General features: G+C 39.9%; 1 protein-coding gene across 2 annotated transcripts in view; it reads left to right on the forward strand.

The window, feature by feature from the left end:
- The window catches only part of ATRN (attractin), a 146,501-nt gene that overhangs the window by 53,430 nt on the left and 71,477 nt on the right, over window positions 1-21,594 (forward strand). For both annotated transcript variants that reach the window (XM_004697865.2, XM_045295570.1), the window contains exons 5-14: window positions 15-220; window positions 1,066-1,234; window positions 10,663-10,753; window positions 11,204-11,447; window positions 13,096-13,279; window positions 14,145-14,299; window positions 16,820-16,904; window positions 18,788-19,008; window positions 19,981-20,102; window positions 21,450-21,588. In XM_004697865.2, coding sequence (XP_004697922.1) covers window positions 15-220; window positions 1,066-1,234; window positions 10,663-10,753; window positions 11,204-11,447; window positions 13,096-13,279; window positions 14,145-14,299; window positions 16,820-16,904; window positions 18,788-19,008; window positions 19,981-20,102; window positions 21,450-21,588 — 1,616 coding nt within the window. The remainder of the gene's footprint in view (window positions 1-14; window positions 221-1,065; window positions 1,235-10,662; window positions 10,754-11,203; window positions 11,448-13,095; window positions 13,280-14,144; window positions 14,300-16,819; window positions 16,905-18,787; window positions 19,009-19,980; window positions 20,103-21,449; window positions 21,589-21,594) is intronic.

The raw sequence follows: 21,594 nt of genomic DNA on the forward strand, positions 1-21,594 counted from the left end.
CCCTGTTCTTATAGTTTTGACATGTGTCCAAATAATTGCTCAGGCCATGGAGAATGTAAGATCAGTAACAGCAGTAACACGGTTCAGTGTGAATGTTCTGAGAACTGGAAAGGTGAAGCGTGTGATATTCCTCACTGTGCTGATAACTGCGGGTTTCCTCACCGCGGCAGCTGCAATTCAAGTGATGTCAGGGGATGCTCATGCTTTGCAGAATGGCAAGGTAAGAGTCTTCCATTTTTGCTTTCCTTTTAATTCATAGGATGCTCTCTCAGTTGAAATTCTAAATTGAGTTTATTTTAGTGTATTTACTATTTATAGTCATCAGTTTTCGGGTAGCTTGGAAGCTTTCTCATCCCTTTATTCAGTTTCTTCAAAATCTAGTTTCAGAGACTGTGGTCTCTTTGAAATTGTGGAGCTTAACTTTTTTGGCAACTACTTTATGAAAATTGGAGAATTGCATGCCCGCCATAAGAGGACCTAGTAGAGAACCAGTCTGGGAGCTGGGATAAGAGTAGTCAACAACCATAGTATTCCTTCAGAAACCTTTTCTAACTCAGTTCAGAGAAAATTGGAGACTTTTATACATTAGAATCCTGCTTAGCCAGTAATCTACAGGAATAGATTAGGAAAGATGTTTGAGGGACTCTTTAAGGAGTCTATGAGACAGCTCTGACAGTGATTTTCTTTGCACACTTAACCCTTCCTTTGAATAAGGTGACCAGCTTTTAACATTGGTAAAGCGGGACACCATTGATAAAACTCATATCCTGGATAAATAGCCACATGGCAGCTGAAAACCGTATACCCTAGCTTGTGCATTCTTTCCAAAAATCGGGACTTTTTAAAAACGCCACGGGACACGGGGAAAATTGTTAAAAATCGGGACGTCTGGTCACCTTACCTTAGAAGCCTTTACTTTGGAAGGAAATGTATTCGTTTCAGTACTTTTTTCAGGTTATTCTGTAATTACTGCTTGATTGTCCTTCCTAATAGTTCATTGGGTAATTCTGTATGCAATCATTTTAAAGCTCTATTTTTCTGAACCTGTTTATTATACATTATTAGGTCCTGGATGTTCGATTCCTGTACCAGCTAACCAGTCATTTTGGACTCGAGAGGAATATGCTAACACAAAGCTTCCCAGGGCATCTCATAAAGCTGTGGTCAATGGAAATATAATGTGGGTTGTTGGAGGATATATGTTCAACCACTCAGATTACAACATGGTTCTGGCGTAAGTTGCTTCATACATTTTTGCAAGAGACTTAGTTCTCCATTTTGAAAATGTACAAAGTATGGATAAGCAAAAAGTAAGAAGTAATCATTTGTCATTCTACCACCTGAGGAAGATCCCTGTTAATATTTTGGTTCTCAAAAAAAAAATGTTGATTCTCGTTTTCCAGATTTTTATGACATTTGCTTAGTTCCAAAAACCACAAAGATTTGTTGATAAGGAGCAAAAATTCATCCTTTCCACAGATTGTTCCTGATACTTTGGTTTAGGCACATATGTATGTTGTCATTGTCGTTGGGCGCTGTCATGTCACTCCAACTCATAGTGACCCTATGTACAAGAGAACAAAATGTTCACAATTACTGTTGTGGTTAAGCTCATTGTTGCAGCCACTATGCTTTTCCATCTTGTTGAGGGTCTTCCTTCTTTCCACTGCCTTCTGCATGAGGTTTTCAGTGGCTCATTCCTCAGAAGTAGACAGTTTATTCTTTCTCCCTCATTTGTTCTTTGTGTGGAAGCTCTGCTGAAACCATGGGTGGCTCTGCTGGTATTTGAAATGCCAGAGGCTTAGCTTCCAGCATCACAGCACTGCACAAGCCACTATAGTTCAACAAACTGTCAGATGAGTTCATCGGGTTTACTTTCTTTGTTCTTTATTTAATTAACATTCCCATAAGTCGAATGATTTGAATTCGTAGGGTTAGCATTGATTATCAGCGCACCTATGCATGGAATAAACTAGTGGAGATTATGCCAGTATGTAATACTGGCTAGGGAACAACGTGCATTTGCTAATATCATTGCTGTTTATCTTGAAGCTAGAATATGTTGCTGCTGTGAAATTATCCATGACAATTCACTTCTAAAAGACATTTATGAAAATTTGTTAGTGCTAGCTTATGTGATCATGAGGTGTTGCTCCGGTATCAGGTATCAAAGACCTAGAACAAAAAATCATATCAACGGAATGAGGAGTGCAGAGTGGAGACTCCAAAGCCCATCTGTAGACAATGGGACATCCCCTCACAGAAGGGTCACAAGGAAGAGAAGAGCCAGTCAGGGTGTAGTATATAACCACTGAAACATGACCTTCTTCTAGTTCTTTAATGCTTCCTCCCCTCTCCGTTATCATGACCCCAGTTCTACCTTACACATCTGGCTAGACCAGAGTATGTACACTGGTACAGATAAGAGCTGGAAATACAGGGAATCCAGGACAGGTAAACCCCTCAGGACCAGTGGTGAGAGTGGCGATACCAGGAGGGTGGAGGGAAGATGGGGTAAAAGGGGGAACCAATTAGAAGGATCTACTTATAGCCCCCTCTCTAGGCAACGGACAACAAAAAAGTGGGTGAAGGGAGATGTCGGATAGTGGAAGACATGACAAAATAATAATAATTTATAAATTCTCAAGGGTTCATGGGGTGATGAATAGCTGATACCAAGAGCCCAAGTAAAAAGAAAATGTTTTGAGAATGAGGATGGCAACAAGTGTACAAATATGCTTGACACAATGGATTTATGTATGGATTGTGATAAGAGTTGTATGAGCCCCTAATAAAATGATTTTTTTTAAAAGAAAGGAAGAAAATGATGGTGGCAGCAATTACACAATTACACTTGATCTAATTGAATTATGGATGGTTATAATATCTGTAAGAGCTCCCAATAAAATGATTAAAAAGAAAGAAACCCAGGAAAGGTAAATCTATAGAGACAGTAACTGGGTAAATGGTTTCTTGGGGGCATAGCAGAGGAGGTTGGGGGAATTGGGGAGCTAATAATAAGGAGTACAAAAAATAAGAAAATGTTGAAAGAAAAAAAAAAGAAAATGTTCTAAATTGATTGGTGATAATTGTATAACCCTTTTAAATATGATTGAACTATTGAATTATATGATATGTAGATTACATGCCAATAAAATGTTTTATTAGAAAATGATTACAAAAAAAAAGAATGAAAATTTGCTAGTGCTAATTTTCTTTTTTCTTTTTTTAAACAAAATTAACTTGATTATAGTGGTCATGATGATGATGATGACTAAATTATATTTCTTCTTTGTTGGGGTAAAATAATATGGGAAAATAAGAACAAATAAAAGTAAAGGGAAAATTAAGGATCTTAAACATATCCACAATTTTTAAAGATCTCACTGGTAAATACATTGAAATTGAAGTATAAGAAGACATAGGAGAAGGGTTTAGCAGATTGGTTTAAAGGAAAAGCCCAATATAAGCACTGTGTGGCGGCAAGTGATAATGTATAAAACCTTAAACACAAAAAGAATAATTAGTGAAATCTGGACATTTACAGACTGAGCCACAGGAAATCCAAGTATGATTTCAACTGGTGTAAATTTATGAATAGTGGTAAAATGATTGTAAATTGTGTTTCTTTTGGTGCTAATTTTGTGGCCCAGAATTTTTTTCTCAGCTATTTTTTATTAATGAAGAGTATCAAAAATAAAAATGTTTGTATATTTGTTTTAAGGTATTTGGGGAAGATGGCCTAGTTTCTGAATCTTCCCCCCCCCAAACCAGTGAAATTATACAAACGAGGATAGCAAAACCAAGACAGACAAGCACCATCTTCCATAAATAAAACTCGTATCAAAAGGTATCCCCCTGAGTAGGTAGGCCAAACCACCAGCAGTGGTATCAGCATCCGTGCAGCAGGAAGGAGGAGGATGTAACGGGGTGATTGGCAGGCTTGAGACTCCAGTCAGCCAGCAAGTACTCACTGGACAGCTCGGCAAGCCAATTGGGAAGCAGCAACTAGGACTGGACGGGGTTTTGCATAGTCCAATAGTAGAGTAAACACAAAGGGTCGGTACTGAGACTCGGAAGGGTCAGGATCCGTTTTAACTCTCAAATTGGAAAAGTTCTGCACTGAGGAGGACTGCTGGAAATGGAATTTAGTTGCACAGGACAGGATCAGGAGAAGGAAGTAAAACAGCAGGTAATGGTCCTGCAGAGGGGAACAGAGATCCCAACAAGCAAACTGCCTTGTGCAGGTTTGCCTTGCTATCCAAAAGGACAGCAAGAACCCTTTGAAACCCTCTGTAAGTGGAAATGGCAGAAAACAAAGAAGTAATTACCATTGATTTATATGAGATAATTTTTATGCTTCCTTAGACCCCAAAAATAACCTACCAAATAACACGCAGAGCCTAAAATGACACCAGTAAACCGTGTTAGCAGATACAGTTCAAAGAGCTAGTGGCTTGAAGCTGAGATGCCCTAGGAAGAATTTGGTGAAGAAGACCTAAAACAAACAAACAAAAAACCATATTGTTGAGAGCGAGGGGGGTCAGAGCAGAGACCCAAAACCCATCTGTAGACAGTAGAAGGGTTCCCCACAGAAGGGGCACAAGGAAAGATGGCTCAACCAAGGCGCAGTATAGTACTAATGAAACACACAATAGTCTTCTGGTCATTTGGGGCTTCCTCACCCCCCACTATCATCCCCCGAGTCCTGCCCTTCATTCTGGCTAGCCCAAATCATGTACACTGGTACAGATAAGTGCTCATGACACATGGTATCCATTTCAGATAAGCCCCTCAGGAACAAAAATGAGAGTAGTAATACCAGGAGAGGAGGGAGAAGTAAGGGGAGGAGGGGGAGAAATGAACCAATTGCAGTGATCGGCACACCACCACTCCAGGGGGACAAACAACAGAAAAGTGGGTGAAGGGAGACAGCGGACAGTATAAGATATGAAAATAATAACATAATTTATCAAGGGGTCACGAGGGTGGGAGGGAGCGGTGGAAGAGGAACTGATACCAAGGGCTCAAATAGTAAAATATTTATAAAATAACAATGGTAACATGTGTACAAATATCCTTGGTACAATTGATGTATGCAGTGTTATAGGAGCTGTAAGAGCCCCCAATAAAGTGATTTTTAAAAGCTGTAAGAGCCCCCAATAAAATGATTTTTAAAAATAATAATAATTTGGGACACCACTCCTGCTGCTTGGAGTGCACACTGCCGCTTGAAGGGTACGCTGTAAAACAGCATTGAACGTTAGCTTCATTTTTCTTCTTTTCCCCCATCAAAATAAAAATTATTCTCAGATTTCTTTCAGATAGTGGAGACAGGTACTAATTTGGTCTGAAATGTAAGTGAAGTGGCATAAAGCTAACCTTCAAAAAGTGAGGCTACTTGTGTAGGAATGTTATTAGGTGCTGTTGTCCGTTTTGACTCTTAGTGACCCTCCGTGCAACAGAAAGAAACACTTCCTGGTCCTGCACAAACCTCACAATTGTGCTGTGTTTGAGCCCTGTGTTGTAGCCACTGTGTCACTCCCTCTCGTCAAGAGCTGTCTCCGTTTAGCTGCCCTGCTGCTATATCAAGATGATGTCTCGATAGTCTAGTCATTCGCCTTTTAAGTTTTTTGACTTTTGTCCATTTAGGTGTTACCACTACAGTTACTTTAAAACACATTTATGACATACAGTAGAGTTAAATTGCTGCACTGAGTTAAATTGGCCCTTCCATCTAAAATGAGTACATGAACTTATTAAGAAAATGAAAAGGAACTGACATGAGCAGTAATCTTAAACAAATTCTACACATTTTGAGAGACTGTCCAGAGGAATATGTGCCCAGAGGTGGTGCTGTGTTTTTGCTGGTTTGTTTTAATCTCTTCCACCCCAAATCATGAAGCATGCACTGGGCAATTTTATAATGCTCATCATGGGTAGACTTAAAAGATTAGGATAGTCATCTCATCTCAACCCTGAAAAGCTAAGTCTGGGTGTCCTTGCCCAGTACAGCACATTGTTTGAGTATTAGGAAATTATCAAGGCCAAATCTTAGAAAGTTATTTTTAAAAAGAGAGAATAAGAAACAGTAACGCCTCCTCCAGACATCAAAAGGAAACCACTGGGTGGATTCCTACTTTTAGGACAGGGTAGAACTACCCCTGTGGATTTCCAAGACCAGTAACTCTTACTGGAGTAAAAGTCTTGTCTTTCTCCTGTGGAGTAGCTGGTGGTTTCAAACAACTGACCTTGCAGTGAGCAACCTAATGCCACTAAAAACACAACAGAAAAATATACTTGAAAAAAAAATGCTAAAAACATAACCCCATGTTTCAAAACAGGCTAAAATACCTTAAGAAAATTATACAAGATATGAAAGAAAAATACATAATCACAACTATAAAAATTCATAAATGATGATAACCAACTCCAAACTCTCCCATTACTTCATTTCCAACTCATAGCGGCCCTAAAGGACAGATAGACTAGCTGCCCCTTTGCATGTCAGAGGAAGCAGAAAGCTTCAACGCTCGCCCACTCTGCTGGTGGTGTGTTAGGAGCCTAGAATGTAAGCCAGTACACCACCTTCTTAGGAATGATGATAGAGGTAGGAAAGAATAAAAATTAAAAAACAACATTGTTGTTAGAAATGGGAATGAATTGAGAGGATGAGCATGATAAGTCAGTACAACAGATAACTGCTTTCAAAATACCCCCAATATAAACCCAAAGAAATTGACATCACGGCAGAGGCAAACTTCTGCAAACTAAAAAAGAAAACAAGAAAAATAAGCATGTATTTGATTTATTTTGTTATCAGGTACATACACAGCAACAACGTACTCCAGTTGATAGCTTCTATGTGCATAATTCACTGACCGTGATAATTTTTATTTAAGGTTTAAGAACTGTCTCCGGGCAGGAGTTTCAGGGACTCATCCAGCCTCACTGGCTGCAGTAAGTCTGGCACCTGTGAGGCTTGGAACCTCTGTTCTGCATCTCCTCTTTTAATCAGGCTGCTTGTACAGAATCTGTGATCCAGCTGTTCAGTAGAAGTTCCCATTGCCTCCTGAGTCACACTCACAGTCCTTTGTTGCTCCAGGCAAATGGACAGTCTAATTGTTGGGCTTTGGATGGCCTCTTGAAAGCGTTTAAGACCCCATACACTATGAAATAAACATAGGGGATAGAACAAAAGCACTAGCATAATACTAGGTTGGTTAATGGGGTTACCCATGAAACCATGACCTTAAATCTATAAAACCAAGGAACCAGAGCCAATGAGGTACCTTTTTCAGGAAAAAAAAATTTGTCATTATTTAAATATGCCTATCCCGCAGCTCTGGCCAAGGTCTGCAATTTGAAACCACCAGTCCTCAGGGAAAGATGAGGCTCTCTACTCCTCGTGAGCAGTTACTCTCAGAAGCTCACAGGGGCAGCCCTACCCTCCCTTATAGGGTCTCTGTGAGTGGACCTGATTCCATGGCAGTGAGTTCGGTTTTTGAGCAGAAGAGTAGAGTTGTGGAAGAAACCATTGGTCATAATAGGATCAAAGACGTAAGGACGGAGACAGAGGTGAGTGGCAGTTGGCCTTGAGCTGGTCTAGAGATGGATTCTCCTTTTCCCTAGTGAGTCCAGAGGAGGCCAAGTATAGCCTCCAGGCCTTTTGTTCCATTAGGTGTGAATGGGGAGTGACAACTAACTTGTGTGATGTTTGCTTTAGGGATGCTGAAAATATTTTGGTACTGGATGGTAGTGGTGATTGCACAGTTCTATTTTTTAGAAAAAAACTCATGAATTATACATTTCTTAAAGGGTGAGGTATATGATAATGTGGATTATATCTCAGTATATTTTTAAATTTTAATCCAGACACTAAAGAGTACAAAGTGACAGTACTGTACAATTCAAGAAGAGACTACACAAATTTGGGATGTGGGGGCAGTGGGTTGCGGGAAACAATAGTTGCTGAAGGTAAGGGAATTGATTTGAAAAGCTCAAGATCTTGGTACACACGTATAGCCAATTGTCAAAACTTATAGAAGTAATAACAGCCCTTCATTTATTATGTAAACTATACCTTGATTTTAAAATAAAATGAATACCAAAAAGGAAACAATCATTCTCTACTACAATGCCTACCTGGGAATGATGCTTGCCTGGACATAATAATGTAAACACCAAATATTTATTGACTTCCTGATTGTCACTCTCCACCATTACTTCTTAATCCTTTGTGGTTTTATTATCTCACAGTTCTTTTTCCAGTACTTGGGCCTCTTTATGTCCTAGATGTTCTTTCATGCACTAACCTTGTTAGTCCTTCAAGCTAAGGACATGGGCAAACAGCAGTGTGACTTTGTGCCAGCCGGAGATCACACTCTGAGCTTGAATGTTAGCTCTTCAGGACAGTTGCCTGCCAGGTGGCAGTGACAAAGTTAGCCTCTAAATATCCAGTAGGGGTTGAATCTGTTCAAAGGTGGTCTTCCCTCACCCCCATTCCAATGAGGTTGTCTATATCAGGCAACCCAGAGAAAGCTTCCAGGGTTATTTGTGGACCAGTCTTGTCTCTCCAGGTCACTCTGCATCAAGCAATCTACAGTACTTCTATTTTCATGGTCACTGTCATTACTGATTACTAAAACCCCTCCATAGTCTCAATTCCAGACATTCTACCCTGGCTTGTGGTAACCTCTTAACTTCTCCAATAAACCTCATAATTATGAGTGTTGTCTTGTTACTAAGATCCCCTTTACCAGGCTCGTACCCCCAGCTGCTATGAGCATTGGCTACATTCAGCTCACAGCTGCGCTTGGAGCTACCTCTTCCAGAAATACTGGAGAGGCCTGGCCCTTCCCTGGGGACAGTCTCTATAGGGTAACTAAATATTCTGCCTTGCTCAGAACTCTCCTTGATTTAGCACTGAAAGTTCTACATCCTGGGAAAACCTTCAGGCCTGAGCAAGCTAGGACTTTGGCCATCCTATACCCAGCCAATGGCTGACTCATTAGGAAGTCCAAAATCCTAGACTCTGGCAGTGAGTTTAGTTGGTGTTTTTGTTTTTAGCCTGCTGGTGGAAACCTCTGTGGTGTCTCATATTCTGGAGCTTCTCTTGGGATCAGGGGAGGCCAGACTTCAGCTGCCACCACCTCTTTGCTTAGCTTCTTCCTCCCTCTCTTGCTTATCTCACTTCTTGGCACTGCCTCAATAAATCATTTACACAACAATTCCCATCTCAGAGTTGTGCTTCTAGAGAATCTGACTTGAGATTCTTTCTAATCCTTTCAGCTCTTTCCAGTATCCTGACTCCAACCATCTTTGTATCCTCACATTCACCGTCAGTCAAATCCATCCCAACTCATAGTGACCCTGCCGGGCATAGTCGAACTGTCCATCTTTACCAGTACAGAAAGCCTTGACTTTCTCCTGCGGAGAAGCTGGTGGTTTCAAATTGCTGGCCTGGCAGTTAGCAGCCCAAATCACTGCCTGGGTTTAAATCATTTCCATCTTAAATAAAATACATTTAGTACCAGTATGTCTTAAAACAGCAGTCACATAGCAGTGAGTTTGTAAGAGGGAAAAATTGAGAGTGAGAATGAAAAAGAATTCTTCAGGCTTCCTGGCTGAAAAGCAAACCACATAAAAGAGGAGAAAAAACCAGGCTTCACCATAACAGCATCCGATACCAGGTGTCTAGGAGGCAGCATCTGGGAAGTTCTGAGAAGGAGCACATGTAAACTGTCCTTGAAAAACACTACCTGATAGCAGATTGAAAAAGCAACATGAAGTACCCAGAAAGGAGATTGAATCACGTAAAAAATAAAGCCAGTATTAAATTTAATAACTATGGGGATTATAGGTATATTTGGGCTTCAAAAGGTTCATGGAAAAATAGAGTGAAAAGATCTTGAGATTTTTCTCAGAAAGTAAGTACCCCTCAAAGAAAATGTCTGGAGCGATGTTTACTTCACGATAATTCATTTTCAGGTGTTGAGCTATGCTTTTAAGTGTTCAACTTTGAATTTTTTTTTCTCATTAGTTAGTCCTAATAATGAACATATTTGATTTTTTTTTAAACAGCAATGTTATATGCCAGAAAATCAAACTAAAAATGAATAGTCCAAGATAGTAATATGATTCATGCTATGTGGTGAGAATAAAAATTATTTTCTTTTTGGTATATTTGTGTTTGTAAGGTTTTCAAGTCTGTTTATACTCTGAAATGTTACAATATTCCAGCTTTCATTAAATTTTTACTTCTTAATCAAGAGATAAAAGGTTAAGGTTTGTCTTTTAACCTTTCCTTGTCAATACTTACCTTCAATTTTGCATGATAAAATGAAAGAGAAAATATCGTAATAAAAATTTTATGTCCTTCAAGTATAATGCAACCTTCCAGTGCTGGTTTTCAGGACTAGTTAGAAGTGTCCAGTTGATTTCATTTCTTCCTTTGAGCAAAGCCGTGCCCTCAGTTCCCTTCCCGAGCTCTCCCCTGCACAGGGGCCCAAAGTGATAGGTTTGTTTTCCAATGTGACAGGTAACCGCCATGAACTTCAGTTTAACAAGCATCTCTAAACTGGATTATTTATATCACAGATAGAGAGCACAAAATATTCTACTTTATCATTTGTGTTTAAATGTGGCTTGTTTGTTTTGTAGGTATGACCTTGCTTCTAAGGAGTGGCTTACACTGAACCGTTCTGTGAACAATGTGGTTGTTAGATACGGCCATTCTTTGGCCTTATACAAGGTAAATTATCGCACTCTGTACTAAGAAAAATACTCAATTCCTTCTCCATTGTTTCATTGTATTATGTAATTGAAAGGCTATTTATTGTTGGCTCTTCGTCGGGGAATATTTTCTGCACTGGGTAGAATTATAATAGGCTAAAAACTATAGATACTAAAGTTGAAACTATTCTACCCATGAGATTTTAATGGATTCCAGTTGTAATGAGATATGATTGTGGGGCTGTAAAAGATCTCATGTGAGAAAGTCCAAGAAACTGGTGAAATGGGGATCCAGGCCATGATTAATTTAAGCATGTTCCTTTCTCCATCCCTTTCTTTTAAGTCACCGAAAGATACATGGCACTAACACCGTTTAAAAGCTACGACTAATGTTGACATTTTGAATTGCTTCTGTTCTCTCCAGTCTTCTTTTCAGTATTTTTGAAATTTTGTTTCCATTTTTCCCTAGGATAAAATCTATATGTATGGAGGAAAAATTGACTCAACAGGGAATGTGACCAATGAGCTGAGAGTGTTTCATATTCATAATGAATCCTGGGTATTGCTGAGCCCTAAAGCAAAGGAGCAGTATGCAGTGGTTGGGCACTCAGCTCACATTGTTAAATTAAAAAATGACCGCGTGGTTATGCTGGTCATCTTTGGTCACTGCCCTCTCTATGGATATATAAGCAATGTGCAGGAATATGACTTGGGTAGGTATATTTTTTCCATTGGCCTTTTTTTTTTTTAATGTCAAAGTTCAGACTTATTGTTTTGACCATTTCACAATGTTCAGCCTAACCTTGAGCCAGGGCCTATCTTGAAACTCAGTTAACATTGGTGTGTTATCAGTCAATTCAGACTATCGCTGTGCCTGTGTAGTATGTATTTGCTACCGTCAGTTTGCCAGAGGGCCCACAATGCACTGGGCATTACAATTGCAACCTTACATGGCAAACATAAGGCAATTGAGATGTTTTCATTCAATGATGATTGTGCAGAGTGAAAATTGGATCGTATGCTTTATCCTACCCTAGGACCAAAAATAGATTTTTCACCTAAAAAACTCCTTTACAATGAGCTGATGCTTTCTAGTTAGAAAATAAACATAAACTTTGTATAGAAAATAAAAGGGCCAAGTTATACGAGAATGTTTTGGGATAAATTCTTGATCGCATAGTACTTGATAGGTAGATGTTGCTCAATATATATTTGGTGGATGATTGAAAATAAGAATTAATGCAATCCTGTTGAATGTTTATAAATTAGAATACTCTTAAAATTCAGATATAGTAATGAATATTCTAAGACATAAGTACCTAAATTTATGTGGCCCATCACCCCCTTTCAGAAAAAAATTACTCAGTGCCTCCTTGGCAATTAAAAACTTTTGTACTATAGCCCATAACCCAGGAAAAAATTTTGCAGCCTTCCCAGCCTGCCCCCCAGTCGTTCCTGTACCCACCCCCACCCCCACTAGGAAGCCATATCACCTGCTTTAGGGAATACTGCTTTGAGACATCAAAAAACACAAGTCTTCCCTCTACATGAAAAGGAATGGGTGAGAAGATACCGATGGAATAGAGACATTTCCAGTGAAGAAGACACATGTTACAATCACTCAAGTTCAGCCTCAGTGATAGATGTTTCTGGACCTCTGAACTTTTTATGTTTAGGTTGGTCCAATAAGTATATTCTTTCAAAGTTAACCACTTGTTTTATTTCTACATTGAACTTATTTTTTTGTGGGTTTTTCTAACGTTTTCAAATGAGCAAATTTTATAAAATGGGAATTGTGTGCTTTGGTTCAGCATTTTTACTAATGCTTATTAAACCTTTCTTGTAACAAAACTGGTTTAAGACTATAAGTATTCTGAAGAAACATGTATTTGGATAGCTTTTAGGGGTTAGTTTAGTGGAGCGTCATTTTTTAAAAGATAATCTTTCCTTTCGTTAAGTTTTATTGCATCCACTGTTTAGAAATATTGACTAATTGATATATTGAGAAAGCAGGTCTATAAAATTTAGAAGAGTAAATGTCAGTTATTTCTGGTTTGCTTAATTTATTCTCTCTGCATCTATTTATTTTTCACTACATGTCATGGTGAATTAAGTTTTACTTTGAGGGGAATCCGTTTATTTTAAATTTGGGGAAATATTAGACCAATGAAAATGAACATTGGGATATTTAATAGCTTGGAGCTTAGCCACCTGGCTTTGTTAGTAGTTTTAAGTGATCTTCCATTAAGAATGAAAATGATAAAACTGTGCATATCAAGCCTCTGAAGGCTATTTGGATTTTTAATTACTGCCAGGGAGGAGCCTGTAGCATTTGGTTTTAGCTGATTTTTTCCTTTCCAGAAAAGAACACCTGGAGTATATTACACACCCAGGGTGCCCTTGTGCAAGGGGGCTATGGTCACAGTAGTGTTTATGACCACAAGACCGGGGCCTTGTACATCCATGGAGGCTACAAGGCCTTTAGCGCCAATAAATACCGGCTTGCAGATGATCTCTATAGATATGATGTGGACACCCAGATGTGGTAGGTGAATTTTTTTTTTTAACTTCCATGTTAAAATGTGAATCATGTAGGAGCAATTGTTGGGAAAATAACAGTACTATCTTTTTATTTTCAAACTTGGTAGGTAATTTTGTTCAGCTAATATTTTACTGCATTATTCTCTAATTCTGTAGTAGGTTGGTTAGATAATGCTTAAGTGTTTTTTGACTGGTTTTCAATTTCTGTATACTTAGTACCACTGTAAAGTTGAGCTCTTCGGCATTGTAAGAAATGCAATATTGTATACAGCCAAGTTTCTGCCCACATTTATCATTAAGCAGAACATAGCTGCTTGTCAGTCATTTTACTGATGGCCAAGATGTCATCAGTGGGGTCAGTACCTGGCGTTATTCCATGAAATCACCAAATAGGTGGTGTTTGAACACCTACTAGATAAAGGTCTCTTTTGAATCAGACATTAGATGCTAAATTAAACAAATGAAAGGCAGATTTGAATTGAGAAATAATGTAATTACAAAGTAATGGTTTCTTCTTTTTGTATTCTGTCATGTAGGTATATTGTTTTCTATGTTTGGTTTGATCAATGAAACATAGTCCATAAACTTTTGACTGCCCTTGATTTCTACCCAGATCTGGAAATTGTGGAATCATAGGATATTAATATTTTAAGGCTGCTACCATATTTTTCCAAAATTCCTTTAAGTGTTAACAATTTTGTGTACTTATTTATTTATTGACAAGGTATCTACATACATACAGAAAAAAGTCTGGAAATATTTGGACATAATGGGTCAAAATTTAACAAAAGAGTTGCTTTGTAATAACAGATAGATAACAAGTATTCTAAACTAACTGTGTGTTTATTATTTTTAAATAAACTCAAAAGGACCATTCTTAAGGACAGCCGATTTTTCCGTTACTTACACACAGCTGTGATAGTAAGTGGAACCATGCTGGTGTTTGGCGGAAACACGCACAATGACACATCCATGAGCCATGGTGCCAAATGCTTCTCTTCAGATTTCATGGCTTACGACATTGGTAAGCTTCCCAAAGCCATTTTCACTTTAAGAAACCTTTCATCTGATATATGTAATGTTTTAAAAGCACAATTCAAAATGGTCAAGCCATTTAAAAGAGGTCTGATTGGTATTTGTCAGAGTTTGTTTCCATGTAATGTTGTTATATCTTTAAATGTCCTATCTATTTAAAAGCATCACTTACGCATAAAATTCTCCTTTAAGCTACTCTTTTTAATTGCTTTGAATGGTAATTTTTGAGACTGCATTGAAGTAACCGAGCGCTCCTTCATTACAAGTGCCTTACACAGTGGGTTTTGTAGTTGTGACTGCCAGCATGGTGCTATCCAAAACAGTGTCTAGTCTATTACATAGAAAACTGGTTTCAGATAATCTTGACCTAGACTTGGGCATGACATTTACATTTTTTTAGTGTGGTAATTTACTTCACCAGGAGAGGGCAATATATGTTCAGAGAAACCAAGTTCTTATCATTCCCTTAGTCAACATTTTCAGAAGTTCATTTTTAACAGACACTTGATGTGCCAGCTAGGCCAGTGAGCTTGTACTATGGGGTGGTAAGATGAGTAGGTTACAGCCTTTGGCCTCATGGTGGGAAAGGCAAAGAAATGAGCGAGCATTATAATGGCAAGTCAGGGTTTTACTTGCTTTCAGAGAAATAGATGGGAGTACCTATGAAGGCCGCTTCACTATAGGGTGAAGGGTGACAGTCAAGGAAGACCTTCCAGGGGTGGGACCATCCAAACTGGGTCCTGAAGGACACTGGAAACCAGTTGGGTGAAATTAGGCCAGACTTCCAGGCAGAGGAAGCCTATACACAGAGATAATGGTAGATAGAGATTGTGGGCATAATTTGGGGGCTCCCAAGCAATTACCAAGCTCGCTGCCACCCCATGAGTAATGAATTTTGGCTGTATAATGGTAGCACACCAGAGAGGAGTAGCCTGGAGTGAAATTCTAGGAGCAAACAGCTGTCAAACCTTTTAGATCATGAAGCCTCGTGTGGCACGCTGAGGCAGGTGGGCTGTTTGAAGAATCTCACAGAGGCGTTAACACAATCTTGCTGTGTCTATGGAAAAATCTTTGTGGCATTGTGGTGAGTGATTACGAAGGGATAAGACCGTAGTTCAGCGGTGATTACCAAAGTGGTGATGTGAGTTTGCAACGAAGATGTGGACGTGGCAGTGAGGACAAAGATAAGCAGCTTGAGAACTAGCAGGAACTTGAGGACTGCCTGGTGCATATTTTGAGTGGGGCGAAAGCATCCTCTCAGGTACCTCACATGGGCCATAGCAGCTGGTGCCTTTTACCAAGGCTGGGAATGGAAGTAAGAAATATACCCAGAGAGTATATTTCACTAAAAACAAACAAACAAAAAAAAACTTGTCTATGAAAAGAAAATGGGGTAGTTGAGTCCTTGGTGGGAGTCGATTTGGCCTTAGAAAGACCTTACAATGCGGAGGTGGGGAGAGGAGCGGATAATCTTGTTCCCCTTTGCTTACTGTGATGAAAGACTATTAGAGGCTCAAGGGAGAGTAGTAAACAGTTGAATGGGGAGGAACTGATAGGCAGAATGAGAGGAAGGGACACGTTGGTTTTCAGGAAGGAAACGGTAGGGGGCAAGAAGCTGGGGGAGTTGATGCCGCATGACGTCCATTCTTCATGAGGAAGACCAGTCTTGGCTAGAGAGAAGGAAGTGAAAGCTGATGAATAAAGATCTTCATGAAGTGGAAGTAACTTTGAATAAGCAAGCTTGACTATCTGCCTCAGAGAGTATACGGTTAAAGTGGTACAGCAGCTCCAGATTACACCCAAGGTCCAAAAAGAAGTTGCTAGCATGGGCTGAAAACAATGGAAAAGTAGAAGATTTAAGGGTCTCGGAAGGCGCCCTGGTGGTACAGTAGTGAAGTGCCCTGCTGATATCTCAAAGGTTGGTAAACTCAAACTGTTCAACCAGAGGAAAAACACCTTAGAGGAGTTTCTGGTCAGCCTCGACACACTGTGAGGGAGGTCTGCACTGTCCTGAGGTGTACTGTGAGTTAGAATCACAGTAAACAGGAAAACAGCAATGTGGGACCTAGGAAAGAGCAGTGGCATTATGAATGTTTGGGGTTTTAGAGTGTTAATTTTCACCTCCTGTATTTTCTATTTCAGCTAAGTTTAGACAGCATAAGATGAAGACAAATAGAAAAATAATTATGGAACCCTTGGTAAAATAGAAATTTTCCTTAAGTTAAAAAGCATGGGAGTGGTAAAATTGCTAGACACCAGGGTGAGTGGTATGGAAGTCATTGAAATGGGGTGCATTTACCAATGGGATGAATTGCCACACAGTCCTGCCTTTCTCTCATGCCCTGCTGCTTGGCTGAGGTTGCTTTTTACCCTAGAAATAATGACATGGCTAAGAAAATTAAAGAGATCCACTTTATGAAGTTAGGTTTGTTGCAGTATTTTTCTCAAAGAAAATCCGTTTCCGTTATCAATAACAGCCCCTTTTGAAGTGTGTTTTTCTTGCTCCTAGCTTGTGACCGTTGGTCAGTGCTTCCGAGACCGGATCTCCACCACGATGTCAACAGATTTGGCCATTCAGCAGTCTTGCACAACAGGTCACTGGTTTTATTCGTGTACTCCTGCAAATGTTTGGTGGGTAAATGCATGGGACAACAGGATGTGCCCTTATCTTACAGTCTTCTGCCCTCTGTTAATGAGGGTTGTGCTGGGTTGCCTACCGTTGTGTCTGAATGACAAGAAAATATTTTTAAAAAGAGCTTTCCACATGGGGATGTTGTTTGCTGCTGCCTCAAAGTGGCCACACACTGCCCTAGACCAGCAGGCCATGTGGGGACCACACGAGATCCCCTTATTCTCATTGTTTTTGTCCTCTCCTTTCACTTGGTGCTCAGTTCAATTCTTAAACCTGACATTTCATGTGTAGCTATTGCAGGTCATTGTACCATTTCACATAGTTTCTTGAGTCTTTGTTGTAGAAAAGCATTAGGATCCATCTAGCCAAGCTGCCCTGGTGACACTGTTGGATAAGCAACTCAAAGCCACCAACTGCTCCTTGAGAGATAGATGAGGCTGTCTGCTCCCATGAAGAGTGGCCGCCTTGGAAACCCGATGTAGGCTCTCTGTGAGTCAGACTAGATCAGATGGCAGGTAGTAGGGTCTAAGCCACCATCTTAAACTCCTTTTTTTGTAATGTAACTTACAAATGATTTTTTTGTAGTGTATCATTGGTCTTTTTACATTGCATATGATACCATTTTCTATGAAGTTTTTTCATAAAAATTTTAATTTTAAAAAATGCCTTCTGAATTTTAAATCACAGCAATGATTTTTTCTCCTCTTACAGTGTGGAAATTTACCTGTACTGGCTTCTAGTGCTGTGTCTTTGGTTTTCTTGTTTTGTCTTTCAGGTTGTCCTCTGACCCATATGGAATTTATTTTGCTGTTTAGAAGGAAAAGTAAAATCGGTTCTTTCTTTTTCATGTTTTAGTTATTTCAGTGTCATTTAGTGAAAAGTCGGTGTTTTCCTCACTAAGGTGCCACTGTTACTGTGTACCCAGTGTGTGTGTGCACTTGATCGAGCTATATATTCATATACCAGAATGATAGCATTTTCATTATATAGCTATTCATGAACATTTTCATTTTAATATCTGACTTGTTAATGAGTATAGGATTAGTTATATGTTTAATTTTAAAAGGTATTAGTGTGCCCTAACACTAAAATACATCAAAGCAAAATGGTTAAAACTTAGAACTGTTCTGGTTGGTCATAGGCCAGAATGAAAGGGTAGGATAAGTGAGCAAAAGCGACGAGAATCTTTTCCTTGACTTTGAAAAATAACTTATTGGCAACTTTTGGTGTATAAGATTTGTCTGAGGGCTATAAAAAGTATATCATGCATTCGCTATATAAGTTTTTAGCAAGTCGCTTCTCTGTGTTAGTCTGGGTAGACTAGAGAAATAAATCCACAGAAACGCATGTGTATTTAAGAGAGAGTTTTACATAAAGGGTAAGTGTACATTAAGAAAGCATCTCAACCCATTGCAGTCCAAGCCCATAAGTCCAATATTAGCCCATATGTCTGACACCCATCTACAAAGTCCTCCTCAGTCTCAAAACACACGCACTATGACGCCAACTGCAGGAGGAACGCCAAATCAGTGAGTATGTAAGCATCTCAGCACCAGCAGGGGTCTCCACGCAGCTGCTCCAGCACCCAGGGCTGCATCAGGGTAGGTCAATGTGGCTTCTCAGGGATGTCTCATAGGAAGTAAGCCTTGCCATCTGAAGCAGGGAACTGGCTAAGGCAGCTGCACCCTAGTCTGACCATTAGAGAGCAAGAGACCTGAGAACTAGAAAGGCGAGGCTCACTGAGGCATTTATCTATCCGCCCTTCAATTAATCCCACATGTGTTTATCAGCCAGGTTGGCACAATAAACCTTAACTATTTCACTTCTCTCTCTTTTTCATCTTAGCACCATGTATGTATTTGGTGGCTTCAATAGTCTCCTCCTCAGTGACATCCTGATATTCACCTCAGAAAGATGTGAAGCACACCAAAGTGAAGCCGCTTGTTTAGCAGCAGGGCCTGGCATCCGGTGTGTGTGGGACTCAGAGGCATCTCAGTGTATCGCCTGGGAATTGGCAATGGAAGCACAAGAAGAAAAGCTAAAAGCAGAATGTTTTTCCAAAAGAAGTATGCTTTGTTTTTTTTCTCTCAAATTTTATTTAATTTAAGGTACTTTTTACTGGGGTGTGTGTGTGTGTGTGTGTGTGTGTGTGTGTGTGTGTGTTTTGTTATACATACCTTAAATTTATTTGGAATCTCTTCGGTGAATTGTGAGGGAAGTTACCATATATGTGTACTTAAAGATCAGTTTATTTTCCAAATCCATTTAGTGGTAACTTATTTAAAGCCTTTATGGGTCTTTGAAAATGGATGTACAAGTACCTTTAGAATAGATGCAATCATGCATGCCATCTGACTCTCGTAGCCTGTCTGCAGATAATGGCGATAAATAAACCTCCTTGGTATTTTATAGACTTCTACATAACAACTTCAGAACATGGCAGCAGTTGATGTGAGGCAGCTCTATCTAAAACAGCGGTTCTCAACCTGTGGGTCGTGACCTCTTTGGGTGTCGAACAACCCTTTAATAGGGATCGCCCGTTTCATAACAGTCACAAAGTTACAATGATGAAGTAGCAATGAAAATAATTTTATGGTTGGGGGGGTCCCCCCAACACGAGGACCTGTATTAAAGGGTTGTGGCATGAGGAAAGTTGAGAACCGCTGATCTAAAAGAACTCTTCTGTGATGATGGGAATGTTCGGTGTACCCCGATACAGTAGTCACTCACCACGTGTCCAAATACTTGAAATGCACCCATTTTCTGTGTAGTTTTTTAGAAGGGAGTATGTGTGAGACAAAATAGTTTTTATTCAGATTGCCTACTTCTAAACACTGCTTTAGCCTGTACATACTGATCTTTTCTTGCCAGTTTTATTTTTTCTTTTCTCTGCTGATTGTGCTCCTTCTTTTGTTTGGTTTTGTTTTTGATGTTGCTTTGTACTCGGCCTGAAATTGTGCCCAACAGAAGCGATAACGGCCTGTGAGTTTTCTGGGGAGAAGCTGTGATGGTTAATACATTTCCCTTTCTTTTCATAGCTCTGGACCATGACAGATGTGACCAGCACACAGATTGTTACAGCTGCACAGCCAACACCAATGATTGCCATTGGTGCAATGACCACTGTGTCCCTACAAACCACAGCTGCACCGAGGGCCAGGTTAGAGACTGCTTCCCAAGGATTGCAAGGAGAGGAAAATCTATTGGGGGTTAAAATTAGATGACAGTGTATGTGCCATGGGTAATGGCCCAGGGTGTTTTAAAAATGGGTATAGGTGTAGATTTTATTATTGCTCGGGTTTTCTTTTTTTTTTAAATGCCCTAAAGGTGTGCTCATCCCAAGGATTTAGCTAACCACTGGAATTTGTTTACATGTGTGGTGTTTTACAAGATGGCAGGACAGCCTTTCTGGGTGCCCCTAGAAGTTGAGGTGCCTGGACCTTTAGAATTTTGAAGGACTGTCATGAGAACATCATTTTTCTCCTTGGATACGCTTCGATAAATTACTTGGTTGAAGCTCCTGGGATCAGTTAGGGTCTGGACATAGTATTCTGTCCTACTTTGAGGCTGCTAATTATGAGCTTATTTTACCTCTGCAAGATTTGGGCAACAAGTTAGGACTTGAGGCTGGGGGTGTGTTGGGTGTGTAGGAATACATAACTCTAGGTCCTCATCAGGAGCCCTGGTAGTATAGTTGTTAAGAGTTGGGCTGTGATCCGCATGGTCAGTAGTTGGAAACCACCAGTAGAAAGACTGGGCTCTCTCTTCCCGTAAGCAGTTAGTCTCAGAAACCCACGGGGGGTTGCTGGGAATCAGCGTTGACTCAGCAGCAGTGAGCTTGGTTGGGTTTGGAGGTTCTCATAGCAGAAACTGCATTCTATCTTTGTTCACCTTGGTTTAATTAAATGTTCACGATATAGAGGTTTTAATTTATGTTATTTTAAAAGCTAAAGATAAGATGATTCCACTTTTATAATGTTAGGAAGTAAGACATTCTTTGTGAATCCGTTTGTTGCTGTTTACCATCAAGTCGATTCTTACTCAGAACAAGCCTGTATGACAGAGGCAGACTGCGCATAAGATTTCTAGGGAGCAGATCACCTGGGTTTCTCCTACAGAGTTCCTGGTGGGTGGGTTGGAACCACCAATCTGGGCATTTGAAGCTGAGCACTTAACCTTTGTGCCACCGGGGTTCCTGTTGTCGGTCTGTAATATAGATCATAAGAAACAGAACTTTTAGGCTATTTGTGTGGGAGGTACTTGAAAACCACCTGCATGACCATTTTACAGATGAGCAGGCTGATGCTGCTCTGTCAGTTCCAGGCATGTTCTTGAGCAGACACATCACTGCGCTATTTGCACCGCTTCATTTGCCTCGGATGTATGTGTGGTGTACATATTTGCAGTTTGCTGCTTCAATTAGATTTTGCTGTTCTTTGTATCCTGTTGGCCATCATCAGTTCTCTGTGTGAGTATAACAGAAAAGCTTTTGTCTATTGTGTTCTAGATCTCCATTTCCAAGTATGAGAATTGCCCCAAGGATAACCCCATGTACTACTGCAACAAGAAGACCAGCTGCAGGAGCTGTGCCTTGGATCAGAACTGCCAATGGGAGCTCCGGAATCAGGAGTGCATCGCCCTGCCTGGTAGGC

Source organism: Echinops telfairi, unplaced genomic scaffold (genome assembly GCF_000313985.2).
Source record: "Echinops telfairi isolate 266 unplaced genomic scaffold, ASM31398v2 ScPeMD7_5592;HRSCAF=6446, whole genome shotgun sequence".
Taxonomy (NCBI): Eukaryota; Metazoa; Chordata; class Mammalia; order Afrosoricida; family Tenrecidae; genus Echinops; species Echinops telfairi.